General features: G+C 38.4%; 3 protein-coding genes across 3 annotated transcripts in view; 1 reads left to right on the top strand and 2 right to left on the bottom strand.

Moving 5' to 3' along the window:
* The window catches only part of LOC114658566 (uncharacterized protein SCO4629-like), a 74,804-nt gene extending 63,877 nt beyond the window's left edge, over positions 1-10,927 (top strand). The window contains exon 6 of the mRNA XM_028810603.2: positions 10,046-10,927. Coding sequence (XP_028666436.1) covers positions 10,046-10,164 — 119 coding nt within the window. The 3' untranslated portion in view covers positions 10,165-10,927. The remainder of the gene's footprint in view (positions 1-10,045) is intronic.
* The window catches only part of LOC114659356 (proteasome subunit alpha type-7-like), a 592,565-nt gene that overhangs the window by 177,984 nt on the left and 387,282 nt on the right, over positions 1-27,299 (bottom strand). The window lies entirely within an intron of this gene.
* The window catches only part of LOC114658567 (histamine H3 receptor-like), a 38,277-nt gene continuing 35,205 nt past the window's right edge, over positions 24,228-27,299 (bottom strand). The window contains exon 3 of the mRNA XM_028810604.2: positions 24,228-25,557. Within this exon, the coding sequence (XP_028666437.1) occupies positions 24,664-25,557 (894 nt within the window). The 3' untranslated portion in view covers positions 24,228-24,663. The remainder of the gene's footprint in view (positions 25,558-27,299) is intronic.

Genomic DNA, 27,299 nt, shown 5'->3' on the forward strand with positions numbered 1-27,299 from the left:
ACAGGACTAATAATACCAGTACAACAAAGAATAATAGAAAATAGGACTGATTGTAAAGTCTGGATATATACAGTCTAGAAAAAACTTACGAAAAAGTAAAGATGACAAGGATGAATGCCGCAGGTGGCTTGTGATCTAGCACTCGTAGTTGTTCATGAGACGTTTTTCTGACGATCAGATGGAAATGGCTGCACGTTGCCAGCACCCTCTTCTGATGTTGCTCTGTTCTCTTCTCCTGACATCATTGTCTCTTCTTCTTCCCGCCTTCTATGTCACTCTTCAGACGAGGCATATTTATTATAACATTCTACTGGGGGGTTTTGCAAGATGTGATTGTTAAATATTCTGATTGGCTGGATGTCAATATGATGAATGAACAACTTTTTTGTTGTTACCTGAGGTATCGGCATGTCTTCCTTTGCTAGGCTGTAAAATAATTTAACTACTTGTTGTCCTAGATGCCCAAGGTATAAACTCATCAATAGCCTTAGACACCAGCATGTCTTCCATTCGTTGTTGGAACAGCTGTTTTAAAAGTGAGGTAAAACTGGGAAGAGGTTATGCTTTGATTTGTCCTGAATGTAGTTCATCTGTTGTTGTTTTGAGCAAAATATAACGAAAATACAGAACAAAATTTACAGATTTTGTACCCCACAATACAAACATAAAACACAAAATAATTAATTGCATAAGTTTTCCCCTCCTTTAAATATGACACCCCTAAATTATCACAGGTGTGGCTAATTGATGTTAGAAGTGCAATAATTAGTTCAATGGACATCTCCAGCATGGGGTTTCAGCTGATTGTAGTCTAAATGTACTTTACCTGGAAGGTCCTACTTGGGGAGAATCAGTATGGTGGACTAACAAGCATTTTGAAGACAACAGAACTCTCCAAGCAACTCCATGAAAAGGTGCTTGAAAAGCTCAAATCAGGAGATGGAGACAAGTGACTGAATATCTCTTTATCCAGCTAAAGCAATTATTAAGAAATAGAAAGAGTATGGCAGAGCTGTTACTTTGCCAGGAGGAAGTCGTCCACAATGGCTGAGTAATCATGCAATAAGTAGACTAGTGAAGGAGCACAAAGACTGGAATGGCTGCCAAAGATGCATCTATTAAATACTGACTTGAATACTTATGCAATCAGTTATTTTGTGTTTTATCTTTGTAATTAACTAGGGGGCTTCGCCCCCTGCTTGCTTCGCTCGCCAACCCCCGTGTTTGGTTAATCTGATATACAATTTACATTTTTTTTTTCTTTGGAATTGTTTCAATTTCATTATTTGCACTTTTACTTTAAAGCGTCATTAAAAACAATTTTGTTTGGAGACACATTGTGACAATGCCCGTAAGTGAATAATGTTTCTGTTTCTCTAATAAATAATCTGACTTTTCCTAATGTTTGTCCCAGTGATTTATCGATTGTCATAGCAAATGCTATTATCACGGTAAACTGTAAACATTTTAATACGAATGGCATATCACGATCTCCTCTGGTGTGTAATGTTATTCGCGGAATATATACATAACCTTTCTTTTTTGCCTGTTAAAATTTGCATTGCTTCTCCGTGATCATCAATATACACCTGAACAAATTGTGTATTCTTTGAGATTTAACTTGTTGTTGCTTTAACTGTTCCGGGACCACAGATTCTCATAGCGTATGGTCCATTATTGTGTAAATCCACGTTTTGTGCATTGAATGATGTAAATGCGAAAAGACTTTGTTGTTTACTCTTTGCCTTTTATTTCTGACCCTGATTTGTCCTGCTATTTTTTCAATTACACCTGGTGAGAGCACATGATCTGTGTGTACTGCACGACTGAGTGTTTTTTGATGGGTGAGCTCTTATATGATACTCGCCTACCCCCGGCATTGGGTATCCTGAAATACATTAGTCGAGCCCGTTCGTTTTGGAGCCGAGCCCGCTTTTCCCGCGGCATTTTAGACGCGCGCTGTAGGCGCCTGCGTTCATTGAGTTTATCCAGGCGGGCTCGTGTTTGTATATCCGTCAGTCGAGCTTGTTCGTTTTGAACCCGTGCCTGCTTTACTTCCGCAGTTTCAGACGCGCATTGTAGGTGCCTGCGTTCATTGATCTTATCCAGGTGGGCTCGTGTTTGTATCGTTGAGCTGTATTGTGTTTGAATTTGGTGTAAAGCGTTCAGCGGTTTGTACAATCCCAAGCAGCACATTATTCCTAACTTCACTCCGCAGTTGTACCACTCACAATATGGCGGTGACGCATGCGCCTTCCGTACCATGTCGGGTTTCACTATGCTGTGTAGGCGCCTTTGCCTTTCGTACTTTCCCGCGCCTTCCGACGCGCGATGTAGGCGCCTGCACTTTCCGTACTATGTCGGGTTTGCCTTTGCTGTGTGGTGTGGACGTTTAGGGTTCCGTATTCTCTGGGCTTGTTGCTTTATTTCTTATTTCTGTTAGTTGAGCTCTTTCGTTGTTGGCGGTGTATAGCGCGTTGTAGGCGCCTGTGCTTTCCGTACCATCTTGGGTTTGATTATGCTGTGTGTTGTGGACTTTTGTGGACTCTGTAGTCTGTCCCGTTTTACTCTGGGGCGGGGGGCTGTATCGTTACCGCTTTCCGTACTATCTCGGGTTTGATTTGTGAACCTTTGTGGACTCCGTAGTCTGTCCCGTTTCACTCTGGGGCGGGGCGCTGACTCCTCTTGTCTGTGTGGCTGTGTCCTTCGTAGTCTCTCCCGTTTCACTCTGGGGCGGGGGGCTGATTCCTCGTTTTTGTGTGGTGCCTGCGCACTATGTCTCCTGCGTCCATATCCGGTTTACCATTCTCGGTTAGTAATATGGATTTTAATCACTTTGCAGTGATCTATTTAAACTGTAACTTTAAAGAGCCTTTTTCTGTTGATCAGTTGTCAAAAAAGCCACATTAAATCCGTTGTGATTCAATGCTGTATAACAGTAAAATGTGAAAACTTTCTATATTTAATTCATGTTATGATAAACCAGCAGGAACACTGGGAAACCCTGCTTTTATAGGTCCCTTGTGGTGATGGGCTGGTGGTCCTGCCCCATGAAACACAAGGCAGAAAACAAAGGCTTAGATGAAAAACTAATGCAATAATACAAATAACACAAGCAATATTAACATAAATAAAAAATTCAAAAATGAACAAAAAGGAAACAAGGTTTTGACTCCCACCCATCGGGGATCTGGTCCCTGGCTGAACCATAACATCTAATGTAATTTTGTGCTATATTTTACTATATTTGTAAATATGTACAAAGTTTGGAGCTCTGTCAAGGAATATTACATTGTGTTAATTTAAAAATTCACAAAGTACACACAATAATGTTGAGAAATTCAAACTTTACGAAGAGAAGTAACAATGCCACTTACATTTCTAACTAAGCCAGGATTGAACATGAACAGGCTTCAATATACCAGTTAAACAAACTGCTAGTATCATCTATCAATATATCAGTCAAATTCATCAGATGTAAACATCGAAGTTTAGCATCAGTGTGAGATATTCAAAAGTTGTGAACCTTCTAACAGAAATATGTGCATTAAAAATAAAAAGTAAAAGAAAAAAAAAGTTCCAGATAGAGGTGTTTAGACTTTTTAATCATGAAGCCTTCAATTATTAGTGACCTAACACTTAAAAGTCGAGCCCTGAAATTCTCTGCAATCATATTGTCATTCAGAAATCTAGCAAAGTGCTCCTTAATTGTATTTTAAATTAAATTGTTCAGCTCTGCACAATTAACATTCTCTCCACAAGTCTTCTCAATAATAACATCTAAATCTGTTTGAAAAACTGTTTGGATCAGGCCTACTCTTGAGATGTTAAAATGGTAGTGAGTTTAAATCTAGTGATGAAACTGCTAATAAGCAGTTGACATTGCATTGTTGTTAAACAGATTCATCTCTCACAATGCTACAGCCTTATTCGGGTGGTGCTTTTCTACAAAATTTTTTGGTTGCAATACAGTTACTAAAGAACAGTCACTACACTTGGACACAAAATAAAAAAATGCTTTACGCACACACGTGATCACCATGATATAGTAAACAGTATACGCTTGTACGGATGTTGACTATACGAGTGAGGCTTGCCAACTGAGACCGAGCATGGGAGATAATTACCCACAATCCTGCAGTGAGAAAGAGAGAGAGAGAGAGAGAGAGAGAAGAACCATCGGCTCAGTTGTGATCACGTGATGCTCGACAGACAAAGCGTATACATACTACTTGTATTGCAACTTATTTATAAAACATTTTTGCTCATCTTGCAAAACACATGCAGACCAAGTTACTCATAATCCAAGGTTTTATTTTATAAGTTACCTTTTTTATATTGCATCTCTTTTGTGGGTTGTCCCCCCAGGTGCGGGGCCACCTGCCAATCACCTCCAGGAACTTCCATCCTATAAATGCAGAGATTCTCCCACAGCTCCTGGTGGTTGATTGTGAATTCACTCTTGAGTCGATGAGTTAATTGTATTTTTGCTGTGTTTGTGCCTTTGGTATATTTTGGAATTTTGACTTTAATGCTGTGTGTATGACTGCATTTATGGATTACTGCATTGGGATTTTGTTTGTACTGGATTACTGGAGTGTTATTGGTCAATTCCTTTGTTTATTGTGCTCCTCAGAGCTTTATTGTTATTGAAAAGCATTTTGTGATAAAATGAACTTTTAGTGCACATGTTTTGGAAGTTCTTTTGGAAATAAGGGGACTTATCTGTTTTGGGACTCATAGTTCATGGCCAATATCATACTTTACTTTATTTTGAGCTGCTTTTACAATCAGCTTTTAGCTTCTGCTGCCCCAGGTATTTTCTTTGAGTATGAGTCAGATACCAGATTAGGCAAGCCACCAACATTTACCAGCATAACAATGACAACATGAGTCTTGTATCATTGTCATTAGTAGCACAATGGAGGTCTGTATTTGTACAAACAACACATTGCTCCTCATATGAACCAGCAAACCAAATGGTAATGGCACTATTATAATGTTGAATGTTATAATGTTGAATTTCATCAGTTCAGTCTGGGCCATTTTTTAATTTTTATTTTTTTCTTTATTCATTTTACTGTTATTCTGGGAATATTATTTTGCTTGGTGTGGTAACCACCATTTGTGTCATCCTTTTGTTTATTGTTTCTATGACTGCTGCTTATTATGTGGCATTGTATGTCATTAAGCTCCACCTATTTAAAGCAACACCACCCAACAGTCTGTTATCCAAGTATTAAATCAAAGACAAAAGGACTAATGACAAAACGTAGTGTGAGTTAGTGGCAATTTTTGAAGTTAATGTTAGAACACTTAACATACAGTGGTGTGAAAAACTATTTGCCCCCTTCCTGATTTCTTATTCTTTTGCATGTTTGTCACACAAAATGTTTCTGATCATCAAACACATTTAACCATTAGTCAAATATAACACAAGTAAACACAAAATGCAGTTTTTAAATGATGGTGTTTATTATTTAGGGAGAAAAAAAATCCAAACCTACATGGCCCTGTGTGAAAAAGTAATTGCCCCCCTTGTTAAAAAATAACCTAACTGTGGTGTATCACACCTGAGTTCAATTTCCGTAGCCACCCCCAGGCCTGATTACTGCCACACCTGTTTCAATCAAGAAATCACTTAAATAGGAGCTGCCTGACACAGAGAAGTAGACCAAAAGCACCTCAAAAGCTAGACATCATGCCAAGATCCAAAGAAATTTAGGAACAAATGAGAACAGAAGTAATTGAGATCTATCAGTCTGGTAAAGGTTATAAAGCCATTTCTAAAGCTTTGGGACTCCAGCGAACCACAGTGAGAGCCATTATCCACAAATGGCAAAAACATGGAACAGTGGTGAACCTTCCCAGGAGTGGCCGGCCGACCAAAATTACCCCAAGAGCGCAGAGACGACTCATCCGAGAGGTCACAAAAGACCCCAGGACAACGTCTAAAGAACTGCAGGCCTCACTTGCCTCAATTAAGGTCAGTGTTCACGACTCCACCATAAGAAAGAGACTGGGCAAAAACGGCCTGCATGGCAGATGTCCAAGACGCAAACCACTGTTAAGCAAAAAGAACATTAGGGCTCGTCTCAATTTTGCTAAGAAACATCTCAATGATTGCCAAGACTTTTGGGAAAATACCTTGTGGACTGATGAGACAAAAGTTGAACTTTTTGGAAGGCAAATGTCCCGTTACATCTGGCGTAAAAGGAACACAGCATTTCAGAAAAAGAACATCATACCAACAGTAAAATATGGTGGTGGTAGTGTGATGGTCTGGGGTTGTTTTGCTGCTTCAGGACCTGGAAGGCTTGCTGTGATAGATGGAACCATGAATTCTACTGTCTACCAAAAAATCCTGAAGGAGAATGTCCGGCCATCTGTTCGTCAACTCAAGCTGAAGCGATCTTGGGTGCTGCAACAGGACAATGACCCAAAACACACCAGCAAATCCACCTCTGAATGGCTGAAGAAAAACAAAATGAAGACTTTGGAGTGGCCTAGTCAAAGTCCTGACCTGAATCCAATTGTGATGCTATGGCATGACCTTAAAAAGGCGGTTCATGCTAGAAAACCCTCAAATAAAGCTGAATTACAACAATTTTGCAAAGATGAGTGGGCCAAAATTCCTCCAGAGCACTGTAAAAGACTCATTGCAAGTTATCGCAAACGCTTGATTGCAGTTATTGCTGCTAAGGGTGGCCCAACCAGTTATTAGGTTCAGGGGGCAATTACTTTTTCACACAGGGCCATGTAGGTTTGGATTTTTTTTTCTCCCTAAATAATAAAAACCACCATTTACAAACTGCATTTTGTGTTTACTTGTGTTATATTTGACTAATGGTTAAATGTGTTTGATGATCAGAAACATTTTGTGTGACAAAAATGCAAAAGAATAAGAAATCAGGAAGGGGGCAAATAGTTTTTCACACCACTGTAGTTTGTTAGATTATGATTTTGGTTTTCCAAATTGGCTCTGGTGGTTCTCTGGTTTTGACCTTGGCCAGATCTCAGACCTTACCTTATGCTCCTTGTCAGAAAAACGACCAAAAGACATCGAGAAGGTTTCGGGCAGCCACCCATTTAATCGATTACGGCTGCAAAAGTTATCAAAAAACAGAGACATGCTCATTCAACCGAGTCCAAAACAGAACTGATCTCCAGGTAGCAAGATGGCAGCTTTAAAGGCCAGTAGCGGAAGTGATGTCATCCAGACCGGAACCAGAAGTGACATCAATGGCTGCCCTAGAGCCGGGTGGGATTTCCCTAGAATGGTCTGTAAAAGATCGAGAGGGAAAATTAGTGCACTCCGCCACCCCCTGGTCTGGCATGGAACTACCTGTATTTAAGCCCTTTAGCTGCCTCCTAAACACACGTGTGTGACATCCTTTTATCTTCTGGTTTTACTATCATTCAAAATACCTGCTTATCCCTAGCTGATGATTAGTACCACAAAATTTAAAATAATAAAAAATCCAAAATTATTATTTTTATCATTATTATTTTATAATAATAAGGCAAAAAAATCTTTAATTGGAAAATTAGATAAATGATTGTGTCAAATCCATACTAACAGGTCTACGCTGTCATGAAGCAACATTTTACAATAAACAAACTATAAAATGTTGGACTATAGAGATTATTAGACCATTAGAGTCCTTTTTCCATATTACATTTCACAGTGTTTGGGCTGAAGTAGCAAAACTTAAAACTATTAAGATTAATTTCATAGTTTTAATAGAAAGGCAACCATCAAGTAGATGTGCCAAGGTCTTAAAATTGCTTGAAATATGAGTGTAGACATGACTCTGGAATAATTGTACTTGACATTTTCATAGCGAAATTTAGAAGCAACAGGTAACAGATTTCCTCAGCGAATGAGTAAAGAGATAAAAACAAATTACTCTATTATATTTGTATGAAAAATAACCATGGCACTACTTGTAGGGACTGTAATTACATGAAAGTGATAATATAAAGGAATACGGTACCTAATAACAGCTGGAAAGTAATATCACTAGTAATATAATAAGGTACATTTAAATAAAACTGCAGGTTTTTTGAGATTCTTGAGCAAACGGGATTTAATATGGATAAACAATGTAAACTATACAGTAAAGAAAACCAAGAGTAAATACTTGTAATTCATGTTTTATTCAAGTTTTCACTTGTTAGAAGGTGAGTAACATGGCAGTATTAACAACAAAATAAACGATTAGGAGGTTATAGAGAGTGAAGTGCTGTTTGGATTAGAATGGCTAGAAGCAAACAAATCTTTAGAAGAAAACAACATTTACCCAACAATGATCTAATTATGAGGATTTTTTTTAGATCAATGCTTGCCTTTGTAGAAATAAATTCATAATACGTATAAACTAGAAACCTTATTAAAAAACATGGTTGCCCAGCCATGGTTACTTTATACCAGATAATATAGAGATATCACAGGAAAGTGAATGGAAGCAATTCTAAAAGGGAAGATGGAGAGAAACAAATCTAGTATGGATGGGTTTAGATGGAAGTGATTGTGTTTTGGTAGTATGTAAATATTTATGAGGATTCAATATAAAGCTTTTCATGAAAGCACCCCATGATAGACAAGGGATTTATAAATCAATGTGCAAAGGGTGCAGAACTGTCATAAGCACAAACAAAAATTAATAAGCTTACAAGAATAGTTGAAAGTGGTTATCTGCAGGAGTCAGTGATGGGTCCACTGCTCACTTTAAATGTAACTTAACAAGACAGGTGAATGTACAGATCACACTTATATAGGAAGATTAGCTGACACCATAGAGCAAGATAGTGTCTTCTAGACCCATTCCTTGTAGAATGCCTGTACAATTATCGGTGCTGGTGGGGGTCCTCTTTGGAGAACTGTGAAAGATCATCTGGGGTGGGTAGGTGTTTAATTGAGTATGATTGACAGAACAATGTTGATTGTTTAATCAACCTGTGGCAACCCATCGTATCCAACTTTGCAAACTGTACACAACTTTCCAGCATTAAATACAACAGTAACTTGTTACCAAAAATGGGCTGTAAGGTGTTGAATTTAGGTTGTGAGTTGCTGCTGTATTAATGATAATGGGTTTAAGAAACCCCACCATATAGTAAATAAAATCATTACAGATTGACTTGGACAAAATTCAGATTTTGGCCATTATTTGTTCAATGTAAATTTTTGTAAGTAAATGTTAGGCATGATCCATAGGAAGAAATATCATTTTAATTACAAACTTTAGGGATAGAATGTGCAGACTTGGTAGTGCTACTGGATCATTCATGGACCTCAATAGAATCGTGTGCAGATGTGGGTATGGAAGCAAGCTAAAGGATTATTAATGTGTGGGGTATGGATCAACAGATGTTAGGATTAAACACATTTCTGCATAATTTGGAAAATTATGTGCATTTTTGATCTCCAATGTACAATGAAGGTATCCTAGAGAAAGTTGAGAAACAAACTCGAATACTAATTCTAGGGCTGCATTTCTGAGCTGACAGGAAAGATTGCTGGAGCAGAATTTTCCATTTTAAAGGTGAGTCAATTAATGAATGATATTATTATTAGTATTCTGAAGTGTGCAAGTGTGATGGATATCATCCCTAACTTTAAAATTATTTATTTAACAAAGAGTACATCTGTTAAGATTTCATTTTGAGCAAATATTTAGATACACTGACATTTTGATGAATTGCCTAGCTGTCAACACACTACATTACTTTAAGAAATATTACTGGCATAGATTAAAGTTGAATACCTTTTTGATCTCCACATTTCCTATGATATTTAGGCATATTCCAAATTATTTATGACATTTACTTTATTTGAGTAATAACTGAATCTCATTAGTCTTACTCAGGTCTACATTATGTTACTGAAACTAAAAGATGCCTCAGTTAGAATCCTGGAATGACACTAGAAATAAGTGATAAGGCGACCAGTAAACCTGTATCTATCTCTGAGTTTCCTGCTTTATTTGGTGAAATATGTAATGCTGCTGTTGTTAATGTTTTGTTTTTCATTAATTTCCAGGAGTTCTTGAAAGGATTCGGGATTATCCAAAGAAGGGTTTCCAAATTGAACAGGAGATCACCTCAGAAGTTCTGGAAGCCTATAATTGGTTTATAAAAGCTGGATACTCTGCTGTGTAGCCCAGCACAGAGTAAATATGCACTCCAACAGGGGGCTGAACTAGTAATACTGCACAACTAAAACTCATTAATTATGTTTTTTGCATAAAATCAATGGATCTACATCTCATTATTTATTTACATTGGGAATTCAATTTCTTGGAAACTCCACTTATCGTTTGTTAGATCATAAATTTGTTTAGGGCAGTAGTTTTTAGAAGATGCTTTGGTTCAAGACAGACATCTTAGAAGCTTCTTGATTCTAAGGCCAGGTTTATGCTTCATACCATGCAACTTGTGCTCCAACTGATGCTACTGCTACGCAAGCGCTGTACTGTTTATACTTGTGCCCATACTTTACGTAAATCTGGAAGATTCCACCAGGTGGCAGTGCAAGATATCATCATGTGAGAAAACTTTTGGCTTCACTGTGTTGTGAATTGCCTGAAACATCTGTTAAATTCGGAGGGACACCTTGCCACAATATCTCTGAAAAAGATGTTTAATGATTACATCCATCAATCCAGGGATGCACCCATTCCAGCAAGCATCGGGCGTGAGACAGAAACAATTACTCGAGGGGGCATCAGCTCATTGCAAGGTAAATACAAGCACTCACATACACTATTGTCATTTTAGTGTCACCAAATCCTCAAACCTTCATCTCTTTGCAAGGAAACCGGAGCACGCTGTGGAAACCCACCAGGAAAATATGCAAACTCCAGACAGGGAACATCGTGGACGTGACTCCCTGCGAGGCAGCAGCGCTACTGCTCTGCCGCCATACCACCCCCACATGTGTAATTATTAACAGTAGTCATTATTTAAATGAAGTTAACAACTTATCTGTAAAATGTAACATACTGTACATATACTTTAATGCATTTCATCATGAAAGTGATATCAAGTATAAATCTAAGGATTCTAAATGTGCAGAGAGCTGGAATGTAGTAAATTTAATGCGTTCTCTGTGGCGATTGCTTTTTGCCGCTGCTGTCAGTTCAGGAGGAAGCACCAGAACCACGTAGCAATTAACAAGTGGGTCGGTTTTAAGATTGCTGGAATGGGCGTATCCCTGGATTGATGGATGTAATCATTAAACATCCTTTTCAGAGATATTGTGGCAAGGTGTCCTCGGAATTTAATGGGTGTTTCAGGCAATTCACAACACAGCGAAGCCAGGCGTTTTCTCAACGTGATGGTATCTCGCACTGCCACCTGGTGGAATCTTCCAGATTTACGTAAAATACACACACAAGTATAAACAGTACACCATTTGTGTAGCAGTAGCGTCCGCTGGAGCATGCATCATGTCGCGTGACCTGCATAAGAACGTTCATGTGTACTTGAGTTTCAGTGAATGTAAATGTCTGTATGGAGGACATTTACATACTGATAAGTGTAGCATGTTATTTTAGATTACTTGTCCGTCCATTTACCAAAAACATTTCATTCAATTTCAGGCTGAGACTTCACGGGAAGTACCTCTGCACTATCATGTGCTTAGAACATTTTCTAGTCCTTTGGGCTGTACCACTGTCCACACCCCCACAAAGTTGCTTGCCAGATTCTTATATTGTATGCCTGACTGCCTTATACAACTCTTTCCATTTGCAGCACAAAGAAACATCTTCAAATTCCTTGTGTTTCATTTTCAATTTTGCTGCATATTCATAGCCTCCTTGCCTCTGCTCTGTTTTTGGTGTCAAATTTGATCACACTGTCATAGTCCCTATTAGTATGGTGAACCACAGTGCCACAAAATATTGAAATTTGTGTACAAACCCTAAATGTAAAGCCTTGCACAAAGATGTATAAAAACATAGCCAATTTTTAACTGAATGTCTATGATATCCCTACCTCCATTTTCAACATTTCATTCCATATCAAACCTACTTATCCTCTCATACCTGCATCCCCATACAAACCGAAACACCATTGTTTTAACCTTAACCCCCAAATAATGAGGCAAAGGAAAAACCATTCCCAAATGCATACATGAGGACAGTATATCTGATTTTACCACTAAAGTCTTATCCATAAAAGTCAAATTTCTTCCTTTCCGCAAATTCAGTCTACATTCTATCCTTTTTATTTTATCTTCCCAATTTCTTTCTTGTTCTGTAAAACTTGACGCCTAATATTTTTATACTATTCTTGTTAACCGAGAGTCCACAAAGGGCATTTCTCCTCTCCTTCCATTTACCGAAATGCATCATAACTGACTTTTTCCGATTTAATGTGGAGCTTATTGCCTCCTATAAAATCTCAAAAACATCACATATCTTCATTGAATCTCTGCAATCTATCAAAAACAGGCGCATATCATCTGCATATTGGGATACGTTCAGCCTCACTCCACCACTCCTGAGCAAGACTAGGCCTCCAGTATCCCCCTTTTTCTGATATGTTCTGCCACTGGTTCAATATATATAACATATAACAGAGAGCAGTCAGCCTTGGCACTCTCCTCTCCCTTGTGCTATCCATTTACTGAGATGTCCATTTCAACAGATTTTACTTCTCACACCCTTACATTTACATTTATTTTCGTGGCAGATGCTTTTATCCAAAGCGACTTACAAAGGAGGTGATGATAATCGAGTAACATTAGGCTAGGGCCTGTTTGTTCAACAAGTACAGTAGGACAGGTAGCAAAAGTTGATTGCCACAAGTGAAAAGATGTAATAACTAATAACTTATACATTGGTCATATCTATCCAAAGAACTGAGTCCCAAAACCAAACTTTTCCAACTCCCTGAAGAATAACTTGTGATTCACTTGATCAGTTCCCTATATGCATCCATTACTGTTATATCTATTTTCACTTGATATAATTCAACCACTTCTTGATGTTAAGGTACCTATCCAGGTTTTTGTCCCTGTTTTCTGCCATATTTTACAACTCACCTGATAGAAGAAGTCATAGTGAAAATCTATAGCACTCATTGCATTATCTTGCAGATTTAGATGACATACGGCATTGAAGATTTCACTCGTAAAGAAGCGCATTTACTTTGTAGCAATTGTTATTGTTTCAGGGACTTGGGATGTATATGAGCATTAGTGCTAACCTTTAATGGGGCACCTGTCCTTTTATGCAGATACTCACATACACACTCAAACTCAGTGCCACATATGACCCAGCATTAGTTTTAGTGCATTTGTGAACGTTATGTTTGTATTTTCCTCATTTTTATTTTTCTGCATATTTGTTTTTCAACTATAATAGTTGACAAATTCTCTGATATCCTCTAGTGTAGGATTTCACACAACCTGTTACTGCCTTTTTTTCTCATTGTGTGTTTGCAATTGAACTTATATTTATGCTTGCTTATTTTAAAAAGACGACTGTTTGAATCATGCCTGACACCCCTGGAGTGGTTGTATAATTGGTAATGCTCAGCTTGAGGGTAGCATAGTGACAAAGTGGAGTGTGAACGCCCAGAATATGCTGGAATGACTGAATGTCGGGACCAAGCCATCCACAAGATGCCTAAATGCAGACCACAATCTGGACAGCAGTTGCCTTAAAATCTTTTGAAGAAGAACCACCACAACTGTTGAAACTCAAATTTGCACAGTTATTACACTTTGTTTCTCCTCCTTTCTTCACCATACAATTTACTGTTCTGTTGTATTCCTCTGTTATGTAATATTATTTTGAGCTGTTTTTGTAAAGCGCTGCATGGCAGTGCTCACTGTGAAAAGTGCTATACTAAAGCAAAGATCAACGGAGGTATAAATAAAGCAGAGCTGGCAGGACTGTCTGCAGGGAAAAAGGTTGAAATCAAATCCTGAACCTCATTAAAGTACATATGTTTCTAGTTTTAATTTAATTCTGCTCTCTTTGATTAGCAAATTGATGAATTACTTCTGCCTGAGAGGAAATAGACTTTGGCCTGAAATGCTGCATACGACTGCTAATAAACAAGGGCACTTTTTCAGATTAGCTTCTGCATACATAAAAAGCTCTGTCTGAAACGTTACTGAAGTGGAAATGACCCTGCTGCTCTTCACTGGCCTGACTGACTAGCTCAGTTCTAAACACAAAATTGGAGTGGGAACATCTGCCAGTTGTACTTCACCAGACAAGCATTTAGCTCTACACGGTAGGAAAAGAAGACACCTCCTGCCTGCAGCTTGGCACACCGGGCAGCTCGGGCAGCTCACGCACCCTGAAGGTGAGCGGATGACACACTCGACCTCTAACTGAGCAGGTGTTTGGTAAGCAGAGAGGACTTCTTCTGTCACAACCCGGAGTTGGATTAAGGAAGCATTGAAATGGAGTGCAATGATGAGAAGAAGTAAATGGTTACCTTTTCTTTTTAATGTAGTACTTTAATTTTTATTGTCTTCTTCATTTTTAATAGGAACTTTTTAGGCTCACATGTTTTTAAATATACTGCATACTTGTTACATATATAGTAATATAAAAAAGAAGTATAGCACTCATTCAGCCTTCATTGCTGAAATAACAATAAACAAATGAGAATAAGAGGAAAACAAAATAATACAACAACAAAAAAGTCTAAATTTAGCATTAGCCACCCTAATTCAGGGTGTTCATAAGAAATGTAATGATATACTTCATGTGGTAGAAGTACATAATAAATGAGAAGAGTTCCATCAAATATTTGAAATATTAAAATGTGTTCTTCAATTTAAATGATTAATGTTTAAACATTCTTGATTTTAATAGAAATTTGTCTTTTTTATCCCTTGATAAAGGTCCATAGGGGGCTGGATCCTTAGTAAAGGATCGAAAATGAAAAAGGACATCATGTTCTTAATCAATGCCCCACAATGCTTATGTTTGAAAGTTGTCATTTTATAACCTTCTGTGAGTAGCTCTTAGAGGGCTAAGATCACCAGTAAATGATCAGATGTCAGAAATGTTACCATATTTGTGACCATCAACCTTGAAATAGTATAAAATGACACACCACATGCTTATATTACCTATCCACAGTTTTTTGAAGTTTTGTGAAAAGGAGTAATTTTGACCCCTTGTATATCAGGTGCAGGGCGCCTGATATAACATGCACACATTTAAGCCCTTCTGATCATTTTTGCTGAAGACATCTATTGGTTTAGTCTTCATCATGGAGCTCCTCATGAAGTTACAAAGGACACAGCAAAGAACTTGACAGTAAGCTGAGGATGGCAACACCAGACCACAGACAAAGGGTCACATAGCAAACACAAAGAATGCACTCCAACAAAAGCCGAGACCTCCACTTGAACCTGCATCAATAACATGCAACTCAATACAGCACTGAATATCATGCTTAAAGGCTTGTTATTGTAATATCGTTTATCTGCACTACACTAGATTAGAACTCTGAATAACTGGTAAAGCCCCAGCTAGGTTTCTATATCTCATAAGCTTTTAACTAAACTGGAGACAAAAGCATTGAATTGCAACATAATTGTCCAGCTGTCTCTCACCCAAAAGCTGTGCATTAGACCAAGGAGAAGCTGACTGTGATGCTATGCTAAAATTCCAAATGTGAAATGCTAAACTGAAAAGCTGTTAACCCCAAGAAAATCTAGAAGACCAGTAAGGCATCTAAGACCAGACAGCCTCACCTGCAGTGTTACATGTTAGAAAACAGGATGCAAGACATAAAAGACAGACTATGTCAATGTATAAGCAGTTATCATATTTTTATCATTTTTTATCAACAAATTGGATTATTCTGTTTCTTACTATAAGTGTGCTTCAGTTACCTTAATATAAGTTTAATGGCCAGAAATCCCAAATACAGAGAAAGTTACACAAAATAAAGTGGGAGCTTACTGAATTATCTGATTAACTACTGACAATGCCAAGGGCAGAAGTAATAATTGAATAAATGATTGATTAACATCTCAATAATTCATTAAATGATTGACAATGGCAATGACTGCTTTATTAAGTTCAGGCAGTTCAGGTAAGCATCTGACAAAACGGGAAGGGAACGGAACTGCTTCTTGTAATGAATGCCAACGACAAATCAGGCACTGCAAGGTTTTAAAAATTTCTTTTGATCACATGTGATAAAGCTTGCTTTATCAAATTGACTTCTGTCAGCTAACTTATGAGCCAGCTGAAAGACCTATAATAAAAGGATCAGAAAATAAAAATATTCAAAAAGAACCTTAAATTGCATATTTTGTATACTTTACATTATTTTGCACTTTTGGACTCAAATTAACACTCTGCCCATTTATTTGTCTGTCCAGGCAAACTCACTGTACATAATTTATAATTGTATGATATTTAAATTGAAGTAGAGGAAAATGGTTTGTTTTCATCCACATATCAATCCATTGTTGGACAACACTTAATCTATTAATAGAGTTATGAGGAGCAGGGTCTATCCCCACAGCATTTGGAGTAAGGCAGGAGTCACTTCTGGACAGGGCATCAGCAGGACTGGAGTCACACTCGAATAGGAAATTCAACAAAGTGCTTGTGATGCTACAGTGATGCCTTGAGCATGGTGGGCTGATCAAGAAAAGAGAGCTGCGATCATTTCCATCTTCTTTACTTCTTATTGGCCCAGTATTTTTTGCAATAAACAGGAAGTTGATGTTGATTGGTCATTAAAATACAGAATGCTGTTTGCCTCAAACTGAGGTGCCACATTAAACCGGGTGTTAAGCACAGTGGCTCACTGTAAATATCACTTCATGTCACAGAGTGTGACTACATGAGCTAGTGTAGCAAATAGTAATTCATAAATGTTTAAGCATCCCCATGACACCTAATCTTGAGTTAAATTAAGATTAGCTGTAATATACCACTTTTTAATCATTAAAATTAGACATACTAGACAGTACTTGTATGTAAGCACAGTTATGCTACAACTTACATTACATGTGTACAAGTTACACATGATGTATTATTTTAGCTAAAATTAAACAGAATTATCCTCCTATATTTTTGTAAATCTGGCAGGCCTCTATTCACATTTTCACTAAAGAATTACAGGGTCTTTAAATGATAATTTCTTATTAATGTTTTCCAAATCTGGCTCTCTATCAATGTATAAAGCTGATAGATAGATAGATAGATAGATAGATAGATAGATAGATAGATAGATAGATAGATAGATAGATAGATAGATGATCCTGGAATCATTAATCCTGTTTGCTGATCTATATTGTTTGCATTACAACAATTTTTTAAAGCAAATAAATATAATAATAAAAAAGTTTTTGAACAGTGACAGGAAATTTACAAAGAGTTTGTCTCCTTGCACAATAGCAGAAAACACAAAGCAGTACAGTAGTGCCTAATGTGCAGAATGGGAAATGAACCAGCATAAATCTTCCAGACTTATTAGACAAATAAACATGGAGCCAAAATGAAGTTGTTTCACTTCTACTTTATTTTTGATTTGATCTAAGATATTAGAAAGGTTTAGGATCCTTTAGCTTGGCATATTTAAACTGCAACAGATGAAGAGAATATCTTTATTTTGCAGTGGTAGTGAAAGTCAGATTTGTTTAAACATATAGTCTTAAGTTTTAACAAGTTGTATTTTGTCATCTTGACATTTTTTATACTTAAATACTGTAAAATTGTAAACAGCTCTATGACATTGATAAAACTTTTTTTAAAATTAATAGTATTAGATAAAATATTGCTAAAAACAACAATGTACAGTACATCTAACAGGTATATCATGAAAAAGCACAGCTATTCCATCCACTGAGCTTATACAGCTGTCTTTTCTTCAGGACTGTGAGCAGGCATACTACTACTCGAGTGAATTTTGCTTCTTTCTCTTTTAGCTCTCCAATTCAACTGGCGGGGAGGCAGTTTTACACTTCTAGCCAGCAGCACTGACCAAGGCTGACTGTTTTTAACACAATGGTGTATTAAAGGCTGCCGTTCAAAAAAATGGATGGAGTGGTGGCTCTGAGTCTATGGATCTTTGCTGGCAATTATAAATTGCTGGTATGAATCCCATAAATGGCAGAAGTGACTCTACTCCACCGGGCCCTTCAGCAAGGCCCTTAACCTGCAACTCCTCTGTCCTAGGTATGACGTTAATCTGCATCCAGCCCTACCAGCATGTCCTCCAACTTGCAGGGAAAACTGAGGGGTTGGTAGCAGGATTGGCACTCCAGCCACCATAAAAACCTCACACTGTTCCTGTGTGATGCTGAGGTGTCACCTGTTGCACGGCTGCACTCGGGTCCCAATCCTGGTGGTTCATCGTGTGGTGGGTGTGGCAACACACTGTAATCAGTGCCTGCTCCCAACCTCTCTCTCTTCCAAAAAAAGAAATCTAAATCTGTTCTAAACAGTTACAGATAGGCCATCTCCTCTACAGGAATTTTATTCATTTTATTTTTGTCTGCAAGCTGCCCTTCCACATATGAAAACAACCATAAAAAAAGAAAAAACAAGATCTGGCCTCAGTATCCCCTGAGTTGCATCCTTTGCCTCATCTGCTTATGCCCTCCATCATCAGCACTCCTCTCCTTAACACCAAATGCTTTGGCTTTTAATTTCTTTCTGTCATTTACTTAGAATAGTGTGCCAAGTAGTTTTTCTTCTTAATTAGACTCTCTAGATAATAAGGTAATCATGTAGTGTTCCTGTTTTCCCACCAAGCAATGCATCCATAAGTGAAAGGCTGTTAATAAAGGTTATTACTAGACTGTGATGCACCTCTATTAAATTATATAATTTTTAGAACATAGAATGGATTTAACTATACGGACCAAGCCATGCTAGAGACTCTAGTGAAGGCAAAGCCAGCCTGTCACTATTTTGTGCATGTTGCCTGTGCTGAATGACCTTATTCCTTGTCAACATGTGGTACATTATGCATGTACTGTATGCCTTTGCTGTTAGCTTTCAATATTTACTTATTTATTGGGTTGTTTGTTTATTTGTTTGTTTATTCATTTTCACAGCACATGTCTTCCAATTCCAGTTCATCAGGAGTTTGGCCTTTGGGACCCAACCCTGGACATTTGTAATTCCGCCAATTTGGAGTGGACGGACATGTGTATAATGTGAAATAGGTCTGGACTAGAAGAGACAATCAAATGGACATGAAAAGGGGGTGCAGGCTCTACACTGACTGGGATTTCAACCAAAGATATTAGGCAGCCATAATTCCATCTCTAATTTGGAATAAATCAGAACACTGCTTCAGCATCACTTTGAAACTACTGAAAATTGTTAGCACCAGGTTAGTGAACTTAAATTTCATGAATCGTGATCAGTAAAGGGTAGAGTTTAAATGTGAGGATTACTCAGTAGCTGTGTACCTATGACTGGCAAATAAGCAAGCGTTTTTCAGCACACCTTTGGAAATGTGCCGTGCTGATGCCATAATAGGTACTATCTGTTAAAACCACCAGTTCTCAATCAAGAAAAAATCCCTGCTGAGTGCTTATTATAGATGAAGTCAAACTTTATGGGAGGTGACAGATCAAATATATATATATATATATATATATATATATATATATATATATATATATATATATATATATATATATATATATATATATATATATATATATGCTTCCTTTGGCCCACTGCTGAGATAAGCATGTTAAGACTTGCTATAAAATCTCCTGTATTTCTGTATAAGTAGACTCATCTGTGAAATGCAGGCATCAGATGAATACTTAAGTAATTTTCAGAACAGCATGAAAGAATGAAAAAGTACACTCCAAGAGGAGTATAAAAAATTGCAACCTGAAACAAAAAGTATCCCAAATTACTAAAGAAAAATATTCACCGGAAGATATGAGAAAGGAAACAAAACACTTCTAACATCTTAAAAAAACGTAAAAAAATAAGAAAAAGCTTAAAGGAAGCTTCAGTAAAAAGTCATTGAATAGAGTAAGGAATAGTCAATGAATTGAATACATTTTTCACCCCAGTTTTTATAAAGGAGGAATAAATAGAATGTACCTAGCAGCTCTGCGCTTGTCCCATTGATTCATTTTCTGAACTCATCTATCCATCCTGTTCTTAATGTGTTACTAATTTAAAAGTTGCAGACAACACTAGAGAGGACCCCCAAACCCCCCTCCTCAGGTCTTTATCATAGGGAACACTTATGCACACAAGCATAAGTTTAAGCATGTCAGTCAGCCCAAATCACATATCTTTGGAACGTGGGAGGACATTGGAAAACCTCACAAAACCCCTTACAGGCCAGGAATCGAGTTCAGTTTTCTAGAGCCATGAAACAAGAATGTGAACCACCGTGCCATATTTTGCATTCTTCCTCAGTAGAATTTGATTAAGCAACTAAAAAAATGGTCAAACTTTATTGCCTCCATTGCATCGTGTTTTGTATTTGTGGATGCTACACTTGGTTCTCTCTAATAACGGAGAGACCTAATGACTAATATGCCAAGGAGATCTCCATTTGGGATAGGATAGGTGTCCGGGATTACATTCACAAACAGAAAAATACAACAATGAGGCATAATCTGTGTCATGACAAAATATGCCAGAACTACTAAATAATATCGAAGACCCTGTTGAACTTAACTACGTTTCAGGGACAGCTGATTTGAGGTGCTTTAGTAGGGAGATCTTTTTTTTTATTATTTTATTTTAGCCAAATGTTGTCCATCAGTGTACAGCCTGCATTTCTGAGAAGTTGGAAGTGTTCTATGCAAATTTTTACTCATTTCAAACAAAAAGATTGCTGAAGAACCATCCTGAACCTCAAAAAAGTCTCTTTAAATCACCCTCGACTTTTCAGAGCACCATTCTTTAATGAATTCACTATTACTCTGCGTTCTTGTGCACTCAAAATATTCAAAGCTCTGAGTTGTGGCATTTCACTTTCTCACTTCATTGCATTCATGTGGGTTTCCTTCTGGACTTTTCAAAGAACCATAAGGTCGCTATTGATTTTATACTAGATCTGCAAAAACAAGCAATTAAAGATACTTTTTGTTGAAATAAGGAGAAAAATAAAAGTATTTAACGTGTATCACTTTGCCCTAAACGAAATTTAGAATTTGGCAAAAAAAAATGGCATTTCTAGCTGAGCAGGTTGTGTTTTATTTTATTTATGAACTCAATTCAGCCAGCTTTGTTTTTGTCTGAATTGTTGGATTTGTAGTGTAGAGTTTGTTGTGCATTCACGTTGGATTTGGAAACTCGCATTTACCATCTGTCCGAGAGCACATGAAAGCAGCATTAATAGGCCATGTTGGACAGCTTCTCTGCAGTGAGACATACTCAGTAGCTACTTGACCATAGCACCAGTGGCCTCACTACGGTTGGTGTCACCCAATCAACACTGGATTAAGATGCCCACAGGCCCTGGGGTGACTTGATGAAAAGAGCTTCTTAACAGAGAGATGCAATGTAGAGTGTTTAATGCAGCACTGTATTCCCCACTATTAATGAAACATGGACACCTGATCCTTTCATCGAGTGGTTGGTTTCCCTGTGGTGATTTCAGCCAAACAATCATTTGGATGTCACCCAGTGCAGTCCACACTCCACTAGTGACACCACTGCATAACACTCCGGATTGCCTCAAGCTCTTTCCCCCCAGAGTGTGAAGAACACCATCTCCTCATATTTCTGATACCCTGCATTCACTGTATTGTGTGGGTTCATTGTAGGCTATTCTGCCAGCCTTGGAATTTTGATGTAATTTTTATTAGCTGGATCTGTTAGCTAGCACAAAAGTGAAAGCCAGCAAGCTTTGGAGTAGGCTAGGAAGCCAAGGGTGTCACGATTCTGTTTTAAGTCTTTATAATGTCTTGAGAAGTATCACTTGTTTCTGTCTGCCTTATTATTATTTTCTAAGGTTTAGATAGTTGGGTATTTAAGGTTTATTATAGTTTTGCTTCTTCACCTTTGGACTTGTTTTACTGTTTGTTACTATCATGTTACCATTTGGTTTTTCAAGTGCACCACCATTGCTAACATAATCACACTATGTGATATCATGAACATGATAGTATTTAAGCCGGCACCATGTGGAATGCCTGTGATGGGAGAGGATTGTGGATTGTGCTGGCTCTAGTGGAAGGACACAGGTGCATGTGACAATGTACACTCGCCGCTCTGAGGTTCATTGTGTGCTTGGCAGATTCATAAACACAAATGGAATGGTCAAGTGCTTCATTCACACCTTGGAGTAGATGATTGCAGCACTTGCACCCAAGAATAGATGCTGGGATTGTGAGGAACCAGTGTGTGGTAGAGTGGAGGCAGGCAGCTGAGTAGAGATCCCCAAGGAGGACTGTGTGGCCGGCACTCAAAGGGGCTGAAGAGAGTCACCTCATCTGAGTGTTTTCAGGTAGCTGGAGTGACCCACTGCTCAAGAGGGCTCCCTCATAAGGCCGACTAGTGGAAGCAGGAGTCGGAGAAGTGAGGCTTAACATGGGGCCTAGGACCTGAGCCTTTATTCTAATGGCTGGCTGTGCCTTTGGGGAGGATGTCTCCTCTGGCTGGGGTAAACAGAGGAGATGTCCGTTTTTAGAAGGAAGCACCAGGGCTCGTGAGTTTTAACAGGACAGTTTCCTGCCATGATTTAAAACCCATTTTAATGTATTATTTATTGTTTGTTTATTGACTCTCTGACTTCCACCTATGCTTTGATTTTATGGAATATTTATTTATTGAACAACTTTCAGCACTTCAATGTAGCTCTTTGGGTTTTTTGAATCCCTGACTATTTTATTGTAATAAAAATACTTGAACAATGTGCACCATATCTTGCAGTATTATGTGTCCTCATTTGCCCGTATCATTCTTAGTTTATGATTATTGACGGGTTCTGGGTTAAATTTACCAAAGGATGTGGAGCCAGCTTGGACCATCACAGTGCCCAATTGAATCTACAGATACATTCTAAAACTGCATTGTTTGTGATTTTCTTAAGGACCATTTTTTTGACCCTTGGCCTTGTGATTTTTTGGTTTTGAATACCCAGGCTTGATCCTCACTACTATTTTGTCTTGATTTTATCCTCTGCTCCTTTAAAACTGCTCGTCTAGCCTGCCAAAGGCACATCATTGGCACATGGCAGGTTTTCTGCCATTCAATTTTTCTTTTACCTTGCAGCAAAATCTGATGAAGAATGAAATAAGAATGAATTATGAATGTTACAGAGAAGTGCTCTGTAGTAGTTGGGTGTTTGTTGTACCATGGTAGCCCTTATGGATGCAATGAGAAGTCAAGCAAAATGACACCTTGTATTGGCTAACTAAAAAGTTTATAATATGCAAGCTTTTGAGGCCCCTTTTCTTCAGGCAGGCTGTAATCAAAAGAAGTGCTCTGTGAAAGAAGCAAAATAGTGGACGTCAATTCTTTGTTAAAAAAAGCAAAAGTGGTCCACTTTAGGGAAAACTGGTGTGGACACTGTTAGGCCCATGGATGGCCTGCTTCTTCACTCATGGACTGACACAATTTGCAGGAGAGCACTTGTACAAAGGCATTTTCTTATAAAAGGATGTTTTAAACATGAAGGTTGGCTTTAGAGGCACAAAGATGGCATTAGCTTCAAAATCTGAGACAACAGACTTCAATGATACAAAGAAATATAGTATTCCAGCGCTTGGACAAATAAATATAACTTATGCAACCTATAGATAATTACAGTTCCATGGTCTCTGGTGAGACCCACCTGGGGACTTGAGTGCTATCTATTTTTATCCCCCCGAAGGGATGCTCCTGTCAATCAGTTAAGATTATCATTAAAAGTAGCCCCCTGATATGCTCCACATGACTCTTCCTGCTGGTCATCTTCCTCTCACTGATACAGTGTATACTGTATTTCTCCCAATCTACCTCCACAAATCTGTCTTTACTTTATGACAGAATAAATACAAGCATCAGATTGGATGAGATTGCCTTACAATTGCAGCTGTTTACTAGCTAAGTGCAGATTTTCAAAGCTGAATAACAATGCAGATTCAATCACCACTTCCAGAGTTGTTTGAGCCAGTGTTCAATCACTTGGTTCATGAAGTGAAATTCTCAAGAGGAAATTCCCTAGAATTGTTTCAAAATTTATGTGGCGAGACTCCCATGACGAAAATCAAAGGACCTGTTGACCTTCATGTGCATCCTGACATTTCTCCATAATCTTTGCTCATCATGGGCACATTGGAACAGTTATTTCAAAAATGCACATGTGTGAGATAAGTGTGATGCCACAGTGGTAGGAGGCAGGGATGTTTGCAGAAGCTGAAGGACAAAAAGACAATTTCAGTAATAACAGCATTAAAAAGAGGAACTTGATGATAATTTCAATCCATCTGAGAAAGCGGTTAATCCAAACACCCATCTCTCTGAAGTTCACATTGAGAAAATAATAGATGTTGTTTTCCTGATGAAATGGAATAGTCTGTATACTGTATGTCTGCTATTCACCTTGGATATTGTTTTTATATTTTTACTACTTGGGTCACCTCTTTTTTGGTAACATCTGATGCTCAAAGCCACAAGATGATGAAGACAAGATTCTTTGACAGGAATGATTCATGACTCTTTTTAAATAGATTATTATGTTCACTTACGTATATTTCAAACTCATCTGAGGCTTGATCTTGAATTTTTTCTGGCAGAGAATCTTTACAAATGCCTTTCTAAAACTATTATGACACAAAGGATAAAGAACAGGATTAATGGCTGAGTTAATCCAAAGAAGCCAGAAGGTTACCTCATACCAGTCCTTGGATACACAAGTGTCATTACAAGCTGCCCGGATAATCATCAGCAAGGTGTAAGGTGCCCAGCAAACCCCAAAGGTACAGACAATGATAGCAAGAGACTTGGCCACCTTTTTGTCTCTGAGAAGCCTGAACCTGTGAGAAGAATTATTGGAAATTACTCTTATATGTCCATCTAAAGGAAGTATGCTTTGGGATTGAATATCATTGCAGTTAGCGCCATCGGGCTTGTCTGAAGGACCCTCGCCAAGGGGTCTGATCAAATCCGCAGACTCTGAATTGCCATGCTGGATCTCAACCTTTGTTGTCATTGCATGAGACTTTTTTTGGGTCATCTTCTTTTCTTTTGTTTTGGAATCTTCAGGATTTTGCAATTTGAAGAAAAAAAGGTGGTGCAAGGCCTTCCCCTTTTGCCCACCTGCCTTGGCTTTGACCCACATCTCTTTAATCCCTTCGCTTCGAGGTTTAGTGCGCCTTCGGATATTCAGGTATATGCTCAAATTAAAGAAGGTTACACTTACAAAAGGAGTGAAGAACTCCACAGTTGATGCCGTCATTAGAAAATGCCAGTTATAATAAAACCCTGCATAGCATTCTTCATTTTCAACAGTGCTGACCCCAGCAATATACTCCCATGTCATTATGGCAGGGCCATACAGCAGGAATGCCAACACCCAGACTAGAACCATTTTGCCAACAGCTTGACATATTTTCCCTTGTTGGGCTCTGTAAGCAACCTATGAAAACACAAAAAGAAAGAGCTTAATGAATGTAATTTAGCAATTGCAATATGAAGTTAAATTGAACTAAGCATTGTATAACATCTTCAGTGGAAGGAAATGAATATCCTGAAGGCTCTGAAAATGCTTCATTCAGTTGTTTAAAAATCATAATACTTGTAGCTTGGAAAGTGGAAAAATATTTCATATGAAGTAATACAATAGATGGACTCATTGGGGTGGCTTTACAAGCAATTTACAAGCAATTTACACAAAAACCTACAGTTAATCCTTACTATCAATTGATTCTGTTCTTGAGAATTTACTTATCTGCTATAGCAAAAGTGTTAGCCATTTCCCTTATTCACGGTCTAATTGCACCTTTTCACATTCATATGCAGGTGAAAAAAATTCCATCACAAATCACACAAAATTCTGTCACACAGCAGTGAAACGTGACATTGAGCAATAACAGGTCTGTGATGACTTTAGATGTCCAGGGCTGCACATGCAGTACACTGAATGGAGCATCATGTGTCTAGCTGGTGGTGAGTGCTGTGGGTAAGCCGTTGAACCCCATTTCTGATGGGGACCAGAACTTGCAGTTGTTCCCCATGAAGTTCCCAGTAAGTGCTAGTCCTCATAAGCTCTCACTGATTAAGTCCCTGCCTTTTGTACACACAACCCGTTCAATTGGATGTTTTAGTTGAGGTCCTCAGATCAGCTCTGTGGTGGTCTCTCATGGCCTCTGGCAGAGCACCACGAAGATGATCAAACTTAACTATAGAGGAAGTTTCCATAAGTGAACCTTAAAGATCAATAAAGAGTCTCAAGGGGTGAGAGCAGAGGAGTAGTGTGTCCAACCAACCCAGTCTCCCACTGCTGGCCAACCCCCCACCCCCCCAAGTCAGCATCCCACCCGAACCTAACCACCTTTTATCCCACAGGATCAAATGCTTCAGTTTCTGCGGTTCCTGTATTGGCGGGGTTTTTAGCAATGTTACCCCAGTGGATAGCTAAAATTAACTGTATGTTCCCATGAAGGCTATTTGTAACTAGCCAGAATAAATTATGCTGTAAATATATCTATTATAAAAAAAATCTTGGAAGTTCTCGGAGACACTTTAAAGTCCCACAAGAGACAATTTAACATCCCACGAGACAAGGCAGTGAGACAAAAGGACAGCTGCTGCACAGGCTTTTAAATGATCGACGCGCAGCGCGACAAGCAGAACATGCAGCTCGCCAGCAGCAGCAGGACAGCAGCTGATCCCACCACATCTCCTTAGCGTGGTTTCAGCCCCCCCTTCACAACACGAGCAGCAGAGACGCGAAGTGGCTGGCGCACAGTGTGCCCCACGGGGGGCAGGGGAGGGGAGGGGGTGGGTGCGCGAAGCAAGCAGGGGGCACAGCCCCCTATTTCAACTAAATAAATGGACAAGTGTCTCTGTGTTTGTGGATCTGTGTGTCTGTCCATTTACTATGACTCTGTCACTCCAACAGATCCTGCATCACAAACATTATCACCGTTGTTATGAATCTCATACCAAATGGCATATAACAGAGACTTATGCATTGTATATGTCATTCCAACGTATGGCACATCACAAACAGTGGTAGTAGCATTTTATGTATGATGTACTATTTGTTGGCATGACAAATCAATGCATTTTTTATGACATGCATTACAAAATTTATTCCAATAGATGGTGCACTGCAAATGTTAATGTTGAGGTCTACATTGATTACTTAGATATTTT

Source organism: Erpetoichthys calabaricus, chromosome 10 (genome assembly GCF_900747795.2).
Source record: "Erpetoichthys calabaricus chromosome 10, fErpCal1.3, whole genome shotgun sequence".
Classification (NCBI taxonomy): Eukaryota; Metazoa; Chordata; class Cladistia; order Polypteriformes; family Polypteridae; genus Erpetoichthys; species Erpetoichthys calabaricus.